Below are 16,327 nucleotides of genomic sequence, written 5' to 3'. Positions count from 1 at the left end.
TGCCTGTTAGAATGCAGTTCAGTTGTTAGTCTAGCATTGGCCTTGCCCACTTCGTGCTTCCTTGTCTTTGACTGCCCATAAGGTGTCACTATGGAAGGTGTCATTCTGGAAATGAATTCCAAATGGATACGCTATGCAAGTGCACTGGATACCATTTGTTAATTGCAATGTGTACCATCAAGTAATTAAGATTGTAATTAGTATTTTTAATTGGTGTAATATGTGTTTTGATGTCCCATGCAAGTAATGTCCGCCTGTCTTAATAAACCAGCTTAAGGACTAAAATTATGTGACCTGCGACAGGCAATTTCGAAAATTCCATACAACTTAAAAATGATCATCCCGTATAAGTTCCATTATAATTCATAGAACTTCACCTCTTGTCACGTGGTAACCAAGTGGTAAGAAATAGAGTAAAAATAAGTTTTGAAGCCAGCATTTAAATATCTGTTTGCAACATACCGCTTATCATACATGCAGCTTTTGACTGCAAGGAAAATTTGTATTGCACCTGCTATGGCTGCAGAGATATCAAGGCAGGCAGGTTGCAGGCAGGCAAAAAAAAATCTTTGAAAATTGCGAAAACATCAGTGACTGACGATATCATTTATTATTGGCAAAGAAGGGCTGCATTTCATTCTAATTAAGCAAGCACTAACCTAGCTAGTTTCTGCAACTTTTGTTGCACTAAAATTCCCTAATACAAGAAATATAAATTGAAATCTATGTTGCAACACTGGCGTACAGGCACTGTGGTTCCAGCATGAAATTCAGAAGCTTGACATTCATTTTCTCGACTCGCCCTTTTCCTTCCAAACGGATAGCAATAGAGTTGTCACAGAATACTTTGTGAATCTAATAAAATTTAGTGTTGTTTTTCGTGTCCCATTGAATAAGCAGTTTTATCTAAGACTGGCCTCGAATGGTAGTGTGGTGTTCAAGAATTTGTTTCTGTTTCGAGCTTGCATTTCATTGAAAAGTTTTTCTTTTCCGCACAGAAGAAGGGCTGAGCTCTTCAAGAGTAAAGTCAAACTTGTCTGGCAATGTTTTATTTTTCCTGTAGCCCTCACGATGATTTGAGCTCATCCCTTGCTTTGTGCTTGTTGTAAGCAACACCAAGTGGCACAAGGAGCCTGTTGAAGAATAAATTTGTGAACATTAATCTTTTTTTTTGTTGTTATTATCGTTGAGTCGTCAGCTGGCTCTTTCAGTATGCCATCTTCCATGGGACGACTGAACATTTCAGTTCCTGTTGAAAAAAAGAAAGTGGGGTATATTGGGGAGCTCAGCTTTTTTAAATGAGAATGATGTTGTGGTACAGTCAGTAGGGGCTACTGAAATGTGTAAGTAAGGAATGCCAAAATGTGCATTGAAGTGTACTTTGTGAAGCCCATCTTCATTACAGTGTAAAAAAAAATGTAATTTTCAGCAACTTTGCCTTTATGACATGAACTTATTGCTTGGTCTTGCTATATAATCAGCAGAATTGTTTGCATGTAAAAAAAAAGATTGTCTTTTTTGCAAGTTTCTTGCATTTGTTTATCATCCTTAAATGGTTAAATTGTGCATGCTGTGTGATTATTTTGTGCTACTCCATATGCAGGTGTTAAACTGGTGGTCGGTGGGCGATGGAGAAGTGTGGCCCTGGATGCCTTCGACATCCAATCGTGAAAGGTCAAACATGGTTGTCTATGCTCTGAATGGGTGAGAACTTGTTTTGCAGTAGGGTGCAGTCAGTATACCACCTCGTTAAAATGTGTTTTGAGTGGTTACTGAGAATCTGTAAAGAAGAGTGTCATTTTGTTGAAAGGTTGATGGAACGCTCACAATACCTGCCTACCCAGCTACTTTGTTTTGAAGGAATCTTAAATCCCTTGCAAGTTATTTCTTTTTAATGCTATATAGGGCACCAGCTTACAGCTGCTCTTTTCTTCCGATTCTTGCACAGTAGTTAGTGAAAACCTCCTGAAATAACCAAATTCTGGAGTTTAACGTGCCAAAACCATGATATAATTATGAGGCATGCTGTATTGGGTGACTACGAATCAGTTTTGACCACCCAGGGTTCTTTAATGTGCACCTAAATCTAGGCATGTGAGCTTTTTTTTTTTCCCCTTTCTTTTGCATTTTGCAATCATTTAAATGTGGCTGCTGCGGCCAGTATCAAACCTGTGACCTCAAGCTCAGTGGCACAATGCTATCGTCACTAAGCTAGCGTCGCGTGTCATGAAAATCTGTTCACAGCCTTTTAATGAAATGCCACATATTGTGAAAAACAAACAGTACCGGGGATTTTAGTGGGAGCAAACTTATTATAGACCTACTGTTGTAGACACCACAGTACTGTCACACCAGCAGAATTACTTCAAAGATGTGAATGCTACTCACAAGACAACTTGCAGAGTGATGTTAGCTAATTAGTAATATTTGCTACTTTGCAATAATTCACTTTAGAGTACATGTTGCAATTGCAGCCCAGACAGTTAAATGATATCTATTTAGCAGAAATTCTGCCCTTAGCACCATATTCAAGAAATGTGTCCACAAAGGTCTGTGGCAAAATGCACTGATGTTGCATTTAAAACTTATCAACAGTCCATTTTACACAATGCCGATAAGTGTATTTCCGTCAAGGTGACCCAGTATACAGTTGTAAGTAACTGCATAGTCAAGCGCAGTTTTATAACAGGAGCTTTGAGTATTGCGGCGACCATGGCTCAGTGGGTTTCATCACTTGCAGGCCCAACATTGAGTTACTAACTTATGGAAGAATCGACAAGGTCCCAGTTTTGGTGTCATTCAGGTGAGCCTCTCGTTCTCACTCTTGCTTCATGAGCACCAACAGGAAGCTCAAATCCTGCATAATTTTATTGGCTGTATGCTGAACACTGATTTCATGTTTTCTGTCTTTACAAACCAGTCAGTATCAGTCGAACAAACTCCTCATTGTTGAAGAGGATGCTTCCCGTGGCGGCAGTGTTGCCGTTGATGTCTGTGTCTACGAGCTTGGCAGAGGAAAGGTGAGTCGTCAGTGACTTGCTAGTTAGCTTATCGCAGATAGCTTATCGCAGCTTATTCATAAGTGGTCAAGCAACACTGCGTGCGGGGCGGAGCGCCGAATGCTCCGCCCCGAAAAAAAGTGAAAAAGTTTGAATAAATGGATATTCTGGATAAAGCAATTTTTATGTAATGAAGGCTTACCACTAATGTGCAAGGTAAACATGTATACGACATTAAAAGGCCGACTTATCTATATCTGAAGCACTGAACAGCTTCTTTCATTGTTTTTTTGTTTGTTGTTATGTTATTTTGTTTTACTGATAGATCAGGGTGGTAGAGGATGAGGTAGTGTGATGAGATCAGGAAATTTACAGATGTAGGCATTGCCAGCAACGCAATAGACTGACAGAAAACTGGGAAGGCTGAAAATCATCACAAGAGGCCTTCATTCAGCCTTGAGTGGGCTGACGCTCAATCTAGCAACTAGCTAGTCACTGTACTGTAATGTGTTGAAGAACATGGTGTAGTGTAATTCAATCTTTCTGTCATGGTAAGCTGCCGGAACTTATGGTACGGATAACGGTGGTTTGTGCACAATCAGGTCTATATTGCTACTCTCTTTGTACACTTTAGAACTGTTTATTTACTTGTTTATTTATTTATTTATTTCCAATACTTTTAAGCCCTTATGGGCTGTTACAGAGTGGGAGAACATTTTAAAGACAGTTACACAAAAAACATTTCCAGCCTCTGTTGAAACATTTCGGCTGAGTAGCATCCTGTGAACACATTGGCATCGAGTCTGTTCCATTCAACAATGGTTCGAAGGAGACATGACAATTTGAATGTATCAACCCTTGGCGTGTAAGGCTAAATGGCATGAAGGTAATTTGTACGAGCTGATACTCGTACTGGACGTCGTAGATATAGGTCTGGATCTATTTTCAACTTTTTATTATAAAGCTCGTACAGGAATTTGAGCCGCGCTATTTTTCTTCATTGAGACAAGGTTTTTAGACCGGCCCTGTCAAGGAGCACAGTCACGGATTGTTTTATGTCATAGCACGAAAAAATTAACCTGGCCTCTAGCCTTGGGACTCTTTCTAATTTACTAATTTCAGTTTGACTGTGAGGGTCTCAAACGATACCTGCATATACCGGTGATAGCCTTACTGTAGTTTTATATGCCGCGAGTGTAACGTCAGGAGTTAGTTGAGTCTAATAAATAGTGCTGATACTTTGGTTGTGACAGACATTCTAATTGGTGTTAGTTTCATTGTCATTTTCACATTAGGGCAGTGTCACAATGAGCAACTTGTGATGCTGACTTCCGATCGCAGCCTAATTAATGAATTTTTAGCTGTGATCCAGGTAGTTTTTTTTAATTGATTATTTCTGCTATCATAAGAACACATTCATTATAGCTTAATGTAACTTCTTGTGGATGTTGGTGGGATTTACTCAACATTGTTTTTTGGTGCCAGATGGGACATATAAAACCAAGGACACGCACAGACAGTGTGCCATATCTAAGTGGTTCTTTGTGCGTATGTGTGCCCTTGCTTTCATGTGTCTTATCTAGCACCAAAAAATAATGTTTAGCAAATACATTCTTTTTTTTCTCTTTGTTTACTGATACCTCTCTATTTGCAGTTTGAGAGAGTTTCCATGATATCCATCTCTTTACAAGGTAAGCTGGAAAAAAATTGTTTTCCTCTCATACCTGTTGATAGAGCACTTATGCTTAGTTCCTTTTTTTTTTCATAGGCCGTGTTGTCACTTCCCAGTGGAACAATGCAGAAGACAAGCTTGTGCTGCTTTGTGACGATGCATCCTTAGTAAGCGAGTTCTGTGACATCTTATAAAAAAAGAATCTTGATAGAATGCAATAATAATGGTGACTGCCTTGGTGCTTTCTATCTTCTATAGCATGCCGTTTCAAAAATTTGCAGATTGCTTCTTTCTTACGAGTGGCAAATTGAATGATGTGGGCATTGTAAGCAATGAAAACGAAAACATACAATAGAAATTTTATGATGTGGCTTTTGGAGAATAAAGGAAATGGGAGCGGTAATCCTTTCTTGTGGGTCAGCAGCCATTATTGGTTGTGTGGCTCTGAGCTGCCTATTAGTAAAAATTAAATTCTGCAGCTTTAAATGCCAAAACCACAATATGATCATGAGGCACGCCATAGTGGGTGATTACGAATGAATATTGACTACCTGGGATCCTTTAACGTGCAATCAATCTAAGTGCATGGGCGTTTTTCCGTTCCGCCTCCATTGAAATGTGACCGCTGTGGTCAGGATCGAGCTTGCATTTGGAGCTCGGCAGCACAATGCTATAGCCACTGGGCTACCTCAGCAGGGTCCACCTTTAGGAATATGCAGCTTTGTTGAAATACCGAGCTCTACTACTACAGGAGTAATTATTCAGACTCCTTTCATTCAGGTGAAAATTGCAGTAAATTTTCACAATTCTTGCAGGTGCTTTGCAAACATTCTACTTATAAATTAGTTGTATATTTCCGAGGAGTGTATACTATCTGCACCAATTTTATCCACTTTAAATGTCTCAGTAGGTGGTGTGTACAGAATTGGGATATGGTTTTTATTTTTAAGTTATAGAGTAAGCTCAATGTTTTTGGTTGTTGTTGACGGGTGTGTGTGTACGTGTATGTGTGTGTGTGCATGCCTTTGCGTGGTTTTCATCATCCTTTGTGAAAAAGAAAATTAGTGACCTACATAAAATTTCAGCTACCTATAGCGAGTAGATTTTAGGTCGCTCTTTTAAATGACAAAAAAGAAACGCCTTATCAAATTTTGCACAGTGAATGCGAAGCAAAACAATTATTTCTTAATCTCATGTGTTTAGATAGGAGCTCCCAAGGTAAATCTTCCTCCTGAAGAATTCACGTTTCCCAGATGCACTTATGGAACAAATGCAAGGAAACAAAATGTTACAGCATTTTTTCACAAGTATTGGATTACTCCCTGAATTCTTCTAGTTGAGCTGTGCTCATTTTGCTTCTATGGAAACTTTCAGGAAATGGAGCTTTGCCGACTTGCACCAGTACTGGCTGCAGTCAAGAAAGTGCCCTCATTTGTCGAGCCATCTTTTCATTGTTTCTTTCCCAGGTCCTCTACGATGCCGTGCGCCAGACCACGCACTTCACGACAACTTCTTTTGTGAGCCTTAGTCTTTTAAACTTTGGTTCTTGTCACGTTTGCTCTTTTGGTGGGTTATAGTATTATGAATGATCCACATTCTGGTGCTCTTTGAAATCAAGCAAAATAGAATGCCAGACTAACCAAGTTACTAATTAATGCTATGTCTGACACAAGTGCTCAGATTTGCTTGTTATTAATTACAAATACTGCCACCTGGCCTTAAAAGGACACCAAAGAGAAGTGCTAGACCAGTTTAGATCAACAAAAGAATTATATGGAAGCTCTACTTTTGTTTGTTTCTTTGTAATAAGTTGATTATTAAAAGAAGAAATTAAGTTGGAGGTTTAGTCTTCTTGAAATTCTCATTGAAACGCCACTGGCAGTACCTCAGTGCAACGTCATGGATTTTAGAGTAAATGTTTTCACGTTTGGCCCATTGTGGCCCAGTAAATATTTGTGAAACTTGCCAAGTTCAATTGTTGGCTCTTTTAGAATACAACAATAGTCCATGTTTACCAATAAAATTTACCTAGGCCTGAGAAGACACCATCAAAATTTATGACATCATGATGATGTGGTATCCAGGTGGCATTGTGACCAGTTTTTAAATTTTTGCGTCCTTCCTGGCTCGCTAAGTCTCCTTTCACCACTGTAATATTGGGTTTTTTGCTCTTGTTGAAGGGTAATGTATAAATACAGACCGAATAATTTTTCTCTTTAGTGTTCCTTTAAGCACTAAACCATGTAGCAGTATCTTGCATGTTGTGTAGACATGTGGAAAACTATTTTATTCGGTGAGTGATATTGAACTTGCATGTAATGAGTGGTCTATACTATATCTGTTTCCACACTTCATCGTATGTGTCAGTGTCAGTAACATCTGATGTGAACTTAACCGAATGTTTTCTCTATATACGTAATGACACATTGCATGGGTTATTAAACGTTGTAGTAGTGACAGTAGGCTTAAATGCAGCCAATACAGTGGAACCCTGGTTATATGTCCCCGGTTTTGCAACGACTCGGGTTTTATGACGGATTAGTGCAGTCCAGGCGAAGCCGCCATAGAAGCAATGCATTAAAAACCTCAGTATCTGACACAATTTTACGCCTGACCCGCGTTATACGACGACCCTCGCAAAGCGCGGGACGGAATGGCGGACAAAAGAAAAGTGCCACAGGTCTCTTCGCATGCGGTGCGCTTGACACCGCTCGACCAGTTCTCTCTCCCCCTACCAGAAGCCACCCGCAACGCCCGCTGTGCTGAAATAGCGCCTTTTCTTCTCCACAATCACTTTCTCCCTCTCTTCTCGGCGGCGTCACCTCTCGTCGCGTTGGGGAAGCGTTTCTCTCCTTCCAGTTTTTCAGCAGTAGATCGCCGACAAGGTAGCGCGGAGAGGCCTAGGTTTATCGCACGTGTTCTTCGTTGTAATTCTAGCAACCAGCATTCAGCGAAGGTATTGAGCTGTGTGGAGCAACGTGACGCAGGATGTCCTGAAAGCGGACAGTTCTGTCACTCGGCCAGTTTGTGGAACGCCAGTTCATGGAATGCAATGTCGCGATGCACAATTGCTAACTCATTCAACCACTGTGGCTTTAAGCGAGAGACTGCCTCCTCTGCTGGGGACGCAACAACCTCGAGGCCGATGCAGGCTTCACTGACGACAATTTCGAGGGTTTAAACCTCACCACGACCTTCGCCGAGTACGTGGAGGCTGACGACAATCTTTCTCTATGCGACAATGTTGCGATCTGCGGCGAGGTGTCGCTGAATGACGCCATCGAGGAGGCTTTGCCTAGTGCCGACACCGCTGCAACATCGGACGAGGACAACGACGACGCCACAGATGCCATGCCTGTGCCTACCGTGTTTGCCGAGGTGCTACGGCACATAGAGGGCATCCAGAACTTCATCTGTTCACGCGACGCCGCAGAGGACCTCTTTTCGGACGTTGCCCAACTCGAGTGAAAGCTTTTGGTTCACGGATCAAGCAAGGTCCAAAAGAAACCGACTTTTTTTTAAATTCGCGCGACCTGGCGGGAATTGCGGCAGTGGGCAGTGGAGTGCCGTAAAGGTTCGTTTGAATAAAGCATGATTGGTACCTGTACCGCAGCATTAATTCTTATCGCATTTACTTTTTTGGTAATTTGGGTTTCCAAGCCCTGTAGAGTATGTTAGTAGTTTACATTGAAGTTTCTCGTAAATCCGTCGCACAAGATTAGTAGTTCTTTTATAGGCATAATTTATGTTCAGATTCTACGACACCCGCACTTTACGACGCTTTTTCGCGGTCCTAAGAAAGTCGAATAATTGGAGTTCCACTGTACATGTCATGGCGTCTATTTACTGGCTTTATGTCAACTGAAATTCCGGCTGGCTTGCCTTAACTTAGCAGAGTATGAGGGGCCTGCTTGGGAACTGGAGGACCCTACACTGGCCATCACCGATATGGCCATACAATAGTCTTGTAGTGTTTTAAATAACAACAGCATTTTTTAAAAAGACGAAAAATTTAGCCATTTTGATTCAAACCCAATGCCCAATAATGTTTCTTCGTTACTGGGAGGACAACTAACTTGGCCACAGTGACTCAATGGCCAGCTAGGAAGGCCATTTGTCAGGGAACTTTGTGCGGGATAATGAGAGACTGTTGTTTCTTCTAGGTTGGGACAAAAGTCACCTGGCATCCTAGTGGCTGCGTCATGTTCTTCGCCTCTGAAGAAGGTCAGCTTCAGGTAAATCTTTCTTCTGGCCTCATTATTTACCATATGTAATTAAATCCTGCCTTGGTGCTATGACATGGTCATTGGGCACACACATGACAACTACTGACATTCCACTAATAGCAAGTTCAGTCATCTGCTGCACTGCTGCATTGGGCCTCCCAACTAGTATCTGTATAGGAGGCAGCCAAGTTTGCTAGAGTGAGTGCCCAAACCTCACGCTCTCCTCCCGCGTGACCACTTTCCGCGTCACGACATCGCGCAATCACCTCCTGGAAAACAAAACTGAAACTGGCTGTAGGAATGCTGTTATATCAAATTAGTTCGGGCGCTGTGACGGTTGCCAGTACATTTTCTAGGGTATAGAGGTCTTGCACCTACATTTGATGCAAAAGATCTGACGTGTCAAAAATATCAAGTCAGTCACTCTAGCTCGGGTACAACTCTGGTTTCTCTATTCAAATGCATGTGGGGTGCTTAATCGCTTTCCTCACACGACCACTCAGCCAATTGGAATGTAGCATTTAAAGGGGCTCTCTCCAGATTTGGCCATTTTAGACAGACAAGCGCAGTACATACTTCAGTGGCTGACGATCGTGTCTGCAAAGTGTCGTGTCCATCAAAGTACCAATCACTGGTGACTGTGGAAAGCGTAATTTTGATTTAGGGCATCATAGTTTTTACGAAAGCTGCCGACAATAGTTAGAAAAAGAGAAGAGCTAGGCACAAAGTTTTCAGCTCCATGTCTGTGCACCAAAAAGGCAAAAACGCGTGTCACAATTATGCCAATTGCGCCTGTTAGATCGTCTGAAACATGCGAACACGACACGTTAGCTTGTAGTTTATGTGAAATCATTACATTGTGTACCTGAGCTTTGCAAATGTTCTGTTTACAAATTATCACTATAATTCAAAGCAGCGTACAACATATTTGTCTGCTTTAGATGTCCCGATATCTGCACTTTACAGAACTGTGATATCGGTTTATTATTGCCGACTGACAGAGTTGCAAACTTGGTCCTTGACATTTATACATGTTCTGACTTTCACCAAATTTTTTAAAGAGAACTTGACAGCCTAAACTGAAAATCAGCTTCCAAAATTATATTGATTTTAAAGTTTTTTTGAAGTGCAGTAAATTTCATCAAATTCATTGCAGGACATGCCAAGCACAACAATTTGTTAATTCCCGTATATTTAGCTACGAACTCCTGGGGTAAATCTTTCTCTTAACTGCAACCTGTTGTTTGCTTCTGCATGCTAGAGAAAAATGTTGCTGATTTTTTTCGAGACATGTGTTAGCTTTAAAGAAGAAAGAACTTGCAAGTTAAAAAGAAAAAAGAAAGAAACTGATGAATATTGCTGCACGAGACAGAGTTGATATCTTTTCTCTTCAATGCAGTGCTTCGACGCAGCTCTGTCCACAATACAGCTGAGGCTTAATGACGAGTCTGCGAGGGCTGCACCAACTTTGAACATAGGCTCCTATCTGAGGTATGTTCTAAACGGCTTTGACCTTGTAGCCAACCTAGGGCTGCATTGTCTTTCATTAGGTTTTTACTACATTAATTTTCATTTTCTTGCGCAAAAAATTAGACAAGCGCATTGTTTGTGCCAAATATGCCTGAATAAACCTCTCTTTTCTAAAGAAATGCTTGCTTGCAATTTTATGAGCCAAAGTTGTTGCATATCGTATATGATACATAATTCAGTTACAAATATGCTTTATGACCATGGAGAAGGATGTATCAATTACAGAACACTTGCAAAAAAATATCAGAACCATTGAAAAAACATGAAAGATTGCTTTATAAAACTGGGGTGTACTTGTCACAGCGCGAGCTAGTGCAAGTTTCTTTGAAATTTGATGAGGTCATCCTTTACTGATGAATAGATAGCTTCAATAGCTAGGCCGGATCATTTATAGACCTTGGCATTGTGTCAATATTCGCTTTGGGTAGTTGTTAGGAGCTTGATCCAATCCAAAGGAAAAACCTTCTTCCTCTTCCTCCGAGAGTTATCTGTTGTTTCAACTGTTGTTATTAGCTCTTAAAATATCACAGGCACAACGCTATTTTTACCATAGACACTGCTGGCATTTTTGATTTTCATCACCAGTGATGTTGCTAAGAAATGGCGAGGAGACAAATCTCTCCTCTCCTTCAAAAAGCAACCCATAACTGCATGCCGCAACATATATGATGCAGCAATTAATGCTTGCTTCACACTACCACCAGAATGTCTTTCCCTATCAAAACTTACTTTTGTGCTTCAATGCAAAAACAGCGATTCCTCAAAGGAAGTAACTGGAACGCCAATGCCTTTCGTCGGACACTATATTAATATCTCGAAACAGATAATATCTCGAACTGAGAATTTCCTCTAAGTGGATATGCCTTTCAAACTCACATGCTATGTTTCTTAGATTTAGGCATATGTCGCAATGTAATTAAGTAAAAAGCTAATTTGTGTAATTATGTTAATTGTTTAATGAACCATTTTGATTTCTTGTTGAACTGATGGCCGCCTCGTCGAGTAATTTGGATCTAGGGTTAGAATTGATCTGTCTGCCTCAGGCAATTAAAAAAAATTTCGGACCTTCGGAAAAAAAAAAAGGAACCGGTATATGGGTGTGCTCCAATAAAAATTTCAGTTGTGAGTGAAGCACTTTCCTACTGTTATTTTTTTTTTTTTTTTTTCAATTCTTACCCACCTTTGCATGTGTCGGCTGTTGCACTCTAAGAAAATTCTTCACGCCGAACATTGCCCAACAACTAGGTCATCTCTCCCTTTCGCTGCTATATACTGGTATATTTATTTTATGATGGGCGCCTTGCTCACATGACTCGAATTAGTAAAGGTAAGGCACAGAAGATCAGGACTGAAGAAGAATACAAACGACAGGACCGGCGTGTTCTTCTTCTTGAGTCCTGGTCTTCTGCGCCTTACCTTTACTAATTCAAGCATGAACCAACTAGCCCAAGCAAGAGTTTTACTTGATCACATGACTCCCCCACCCCCATTTTCAGCAACAGTGGTTCCTTGCATCGGCTGATGTGGCAGTCAAACGGTGACGCCGTCTTGCGCTGCCCTACTGCTGCAGTTTTCAACTGCGCCGCCTTGCTGTTTGACGGGTGAGTCGGTGTGAGGGTTTTCACTGATTTGTGTGCTCTCACTTGCGCCTTCATTGGTTAGTCGGAAGTGGTCGAGGCTCGAGCCCCCTTGCAGTGACCGCTGTTTGCAGGCTCATTCATGCGATGGTTGCTGGTTCGATTCCCAGCTGCTGCAGCTGCATTCTGATGGGAGCGGAATGCAAAAATGCTTGTGTACTTAACTTCCCATAGGAGTAGACGTTATCCGTGAGAGTTATGGTGAGGTTGAAAATTTGCTTCTTTTCTTTTGACACAGGCTGTTTATACCTGCTAGTTATCTTCTTAATGCCTGTGATCGCTCTTTTATATTGACAAATGTTTGCCGTTACCATAGTTATTTACGTGTTTCTTGTGAAATCGACTATGAGTTCTTTGTACTGTTTTTTCCGCACAGATTAGTTTGTACTGACATTACTGACGTTACGTCTCATACTTTTTGAAATCTTTGAATATTATTTAGCATTTCTGTTTAGTTGTGCATTGTTTCTGGCTATGTAATGCCCGTAAGAGCCCTTAGGGGAAAGAAAACAGACAAAAAATAGAGAAAATTTGATACTCCGTTTGACATTTCATAGATAACACTGTGAAAGCTACTAAATTAGTCCGGTCATGAAAGCATCACTCCGCATGTTTTGCAATCCAATGGTTCTTGATATGCAACACTTTCTACAGAATAACTACTTCACATGACACAATTTCAACTTGCGTACATAAGGTGATATCAAATCGTGTATTATTTGTGCATCTTTGTGGTGCTTCCGGTATGCGATGTACTGCATTTTGGCTGACAGCGCAAGCAATGTACTGTCGCTGGTGATCATAGAAACATGTCACTGTGCTCGTATGCTGGTAAATAGGTTCAGATCTGTAACACCTATGTAAGAGTTACATCATATTTTGTGACATAAAGGTATGTGACAATATTACATAGAATTACATGATGCATACCTCATTTTTCTTTCGTATGTGACATTATCTTTTGGTTGTGAATGTGATCAGTAGGAGACATCTCTCTAGCCATCGTAGCATTGTCTAGTATTTATGAAACCACGTATAGAAGCATTTTAAAGAATCCCAGGCAGTTCACGTTAATCTTGAGCACTCCACTGTAACATCGCCCACAGCCCCAGAGTTGCTTGAGACATTAAACATGATTGATTGATTGATTGATTGATTGATTGATTGATTGATTGATTGATTGATTGATTGATTGATTGATTGTCAATAACGTCATCAATTTACATCCATATGGATGATGATTGATTGGTCACAGATCACATGTTTGTTTGTAAGACCTCTATCTTGCGGGCTGAGAGCAGAAAAAAAAAAGCTAGTGGTCCAACATCACTAGGGAGCTTGATTTCTGGCCTTCGATGACCGTGCCACCAAGGGCCTGTGACTGCGGAGGTTAGCAGGCTGCGAAGTCTGACGTATGTGACACTCCTAGCAGACAAGCCTCCAAGTCTGGAAGAAAGTAAAAAGGTAAAACATAATTGCTTCTGTTCGGTTTCTGAAGTTTCAGATAGCCAGCTATTCTCCAGTCCTGCCATGCAACCCGAGAGCACCTCTGGTCGTGCATGATGTGGCTGGCCTGTGCACTTCTTGCAAAGGCTGTGCGTGCTGCTCAGACATGCACACACACACTTTCAGCAGATTGACTCGTTTACTTTGGCTCGGCACAAAAGAACCTCTTGAAGAAGCAATAAAACATTACTGGCAGGCTCCAGTGATTTTGATTCTTTTAACTCGGTTACTGCGGACAGCAAAAATGAAGCATTTGTTTGCGGTTTTCCTGGTCTGCTTCATATTTTGGCACTGCTGCACCATCATCTGCCTGGTGTTATTGAAGGGCAAGCATTCAATCCCGAGCTGCTTCTTGTTTTGGGCTCCTGCCTTTCTGGGGCCTTTGTCGGTCAATACGATAGCACCGGCCGTGGCTGTCCGTCTTTCAGTTTGTTGACGAGCGCCTTTTCTTGTATGACGCAGTGAGTGTGAAGCCTTTTCTTTTTCTTAAACTCTTCTTCGATCTCGCACCTACCATTATGCAGAAGCCTTTTTGTCTTCCTACTGCACATTTTTGTTTTGCGCAGCTCGGGGTATATTCTCGGCCAGGGATGGACATGTTCAGCCTATTTCATAGCTTTTAGTGGTTCGCCACAGTACGAGAAAATGGGCATTGAGTTGTGGTTAGAGCACATGGCTCGAAGTTGAATGAACCCCGGTTCGATTCCCCAAACCATCCTGGTATGTTTTGTAGTAAAAAAAAAAAAATAGAATTTCGGTATTGTAGTGCTGATATTATGGCCACAGGTTGAATTTGTGGCAACATTACGAGGTTCGTTCAAAACAGTGTGTGAAAGGGGAAGTCTTACTGATGAAGATGTATAAATGAAGCACCCTGCACTGTGGTGCTATTGTTTCACAGTGGCCTGTGTTGAACATAGCTTGTGATAGACCAGATAAACCGTTAGGGTCAATAATCTTTTGAACAATCTTGAGCCATATTTTTTTCTCTTGGTGCAGTGGTCCACTGGCCATCCTCAAGTTACCACTTGGCTTGCTCACCAGAGGGCAGCTGGGACCACTTGAGCTTGTGTCACAGTACTTGAAGCACTTGCAAGTAGATGAGGTATTGACTGCTCCTGGCTACCGGCAGTGATTCATGCATAATTGGCATCACGCAGAAAGGTTGCAGTTTTGTTGCATCTTAATACAGAAGCTATTAATTTGAAGGTGTTTGCTTGAAGGTGTTTGAAGTGTTTGGAAAGAAAGCTGGGGTTTGTTTTGAAATGGAAATTCATATAATTTGGGAGGACATTCTGTTTGGAACAATACAATCGCAGGAATACAGTCATAAGCTCTGCAGGCACAAAGGATGATCTTATTGAAGGAATGGCACGATGACTTATTGTTTAACGCCTTTATCAGAATGGGGACAAAATTATTTTTTCGTTATATGGGTAATTTCATTGTAGAGGTGTTCGTTGTACAGGTGCTTGACTGTATTGGAAGCATCAGGCATCGCGGATAACTTCAAAGTGATAAATTTTAAGCGCCATTAAAATGTGACAACAGCAAGGAAGTGGGCAGGTAGGCAAAATTTTACCATCGATCCTGCTTATGTTGGATGTGGGTATATTAAGTTCTTTTGACATGTGGCACTGGCAATATCCTCCTTGTACCTAACCATCCAAAGATTGGTCGGCTACGGACACTTAAACATGATGATCGGTGCCGAAACATGGCCGCCACTCCATACTTGCTCAACACCATGGCTTGAAGGCTGCGAAGGCATAGCAGGGGCAACATTCAATTGCCGTTAACTTGGCTTGTACAAGGAGTGTGTGAACAATTTTTAAGAAAAGTGTTTGTGAGGTGATAGGCTTTACACCAGGTATATTTCGCAGCTTTCTTAAAAGCTTTTGCAGGGCTCCTTTACATTCACTTGTGAGGCAATGCTCACTTGTCTATTCTGTTCTTTGTGTCCTGAACTCCTGGCGAGATTTCTTTTTATTGCATAATATCAATTGCCATTCTGCACCTCCTCATTTCTACTAGGTTTCATATGAATGCACAACTGAATTTGTCTCACAGCGCCTTGTTCTATGTTTTTTTTTCTATAAGCCTAGTGTTGATCACACATAGGTCCCGAGTCATGCATGTGAGTCTCCCAAGCCTGTCTAGACCAAGATGCTGTGCTCATGTATGTTTTTATATGTACTTACTATTGCACCATAGCTGGTAAGTAATTCTAAGAATTTTAGTATCGTGCATGCACATTGGGACATTATGTGCTAGGTTAATTAAGGGTTAGAAATTTTTTTCGGCGCCAAATTGCTGCATTTATTCTGCCAGCGTGGTCTTTGCTTTGTCGACATCGTAGGCCGTTCACCTCCTGTTGAGCCTGGACTGGGGTCGTGTTGCAGAGCTGTCTTTCGTGTGCCTCAGCAAGATAGTCAACTACCTGCTTCGACAGCCCCTGGATTCCAAACTTGAAGGTCTGTAGTGTGGCGTTGTAAATGTATTTCTGTGTTTTACTTGTATATCAATAGGTTTAATCGGAGTTGGGGCCGAGCTAAAGCTTCCTCTTAACCCGATGCTTTCGGAAGATGCAGTAGTGCCCCGTGAACTGGTGAAGTGGTTCTGCACGTTTTCCATTCACATCACCAGGGAGGAAGCACATAACCACAGCAGCGTGTGAGGCAGTTGTAACGAGATGCACAATGCTGTGATGAATGTTTCACCTGCCGACCCGCAGTATGCGAGAGTCCCGAATAACCC

General features: G+C 41.4%; 1 protein-coding gene across 8 annotated transcripts in view; it reads left to right on the top strand.

Moving 5' to 3' along the window:
- The window catches only part of frtz (WD repeat-containing and planar cell polarity effector protein fritz), a 63,537-nt gene that overhangs the window by 14,308 nt on the left and 32,902 nt on the right, over window positions 1-16,327 (top strand). For 7 of the 8 annotated variants that reach the window (XM_055062415.2, XM_055062414.2, XM_055062419.2 and 4 more), the window contains 11 exons: window positions 1,604-1,704; window positions 2,741-2,803; window positions 2,921-3,020; window positions 4,654-4,690; window positions 4,768-4,838; window positions 6,138-6,188; window positions 8,835-8,906; window positions 10,297-10,388; window positions 11,924-12,028; window positions 14,570-14,675; window positions 15,930-16,044. In XM_055062415.2, the coding sequence (XP_054918390.1) occupies window positions 1,604-1,704; window positions 2,741-2,803; window positions 2,921-3,020; window positions 4,654-4,690; window positions 4,768-4,838; window positions 6,138-6,188; window positions 8,835-8,906; window positions 10,297-10,388; window positions 11,924-12,028; window positions 14,570-14,675; window positions 15,930-16,044 (913 nt within the window). The remainder of the gene's footprint in view (window positions 1-1,603; window positions 1,705-2,740; window positions 2,804-2,920; window positions 3,021-4,653; window positions 4,691-4,767; window positions 4,839-6,137; window positions 6,189-8,834; window positions 8,907-10,296; window positions 10,389-11,923; window positions 12,029-14,569; window positions 14,676-15,929; window positions 16,045-16,327) is intronic. The other variant, XM_055062417.2, reaches the window with a different exon arrangement.

This window comes from Dermacentor andersoni, chromosome 10 (genome assembly GCF_023375885.2).
Source record: "Dermacentor andersoni chromosome 10, qqDerAnde1_hic_scaffold, whole genome shotgun sequence".
NCBI classification, from domain to species: Eukaryota; Metazoa; Arthropoda; class Arachnida; order Ixodida; family Ixodidae; genus Dermacentor; species Dermacentor andersoni.
The sequence above is the reverse complement of the archived record's forward strand: the minus strand, read 5'-3'. Positions and strand labels throughout refer to the sequence as shown.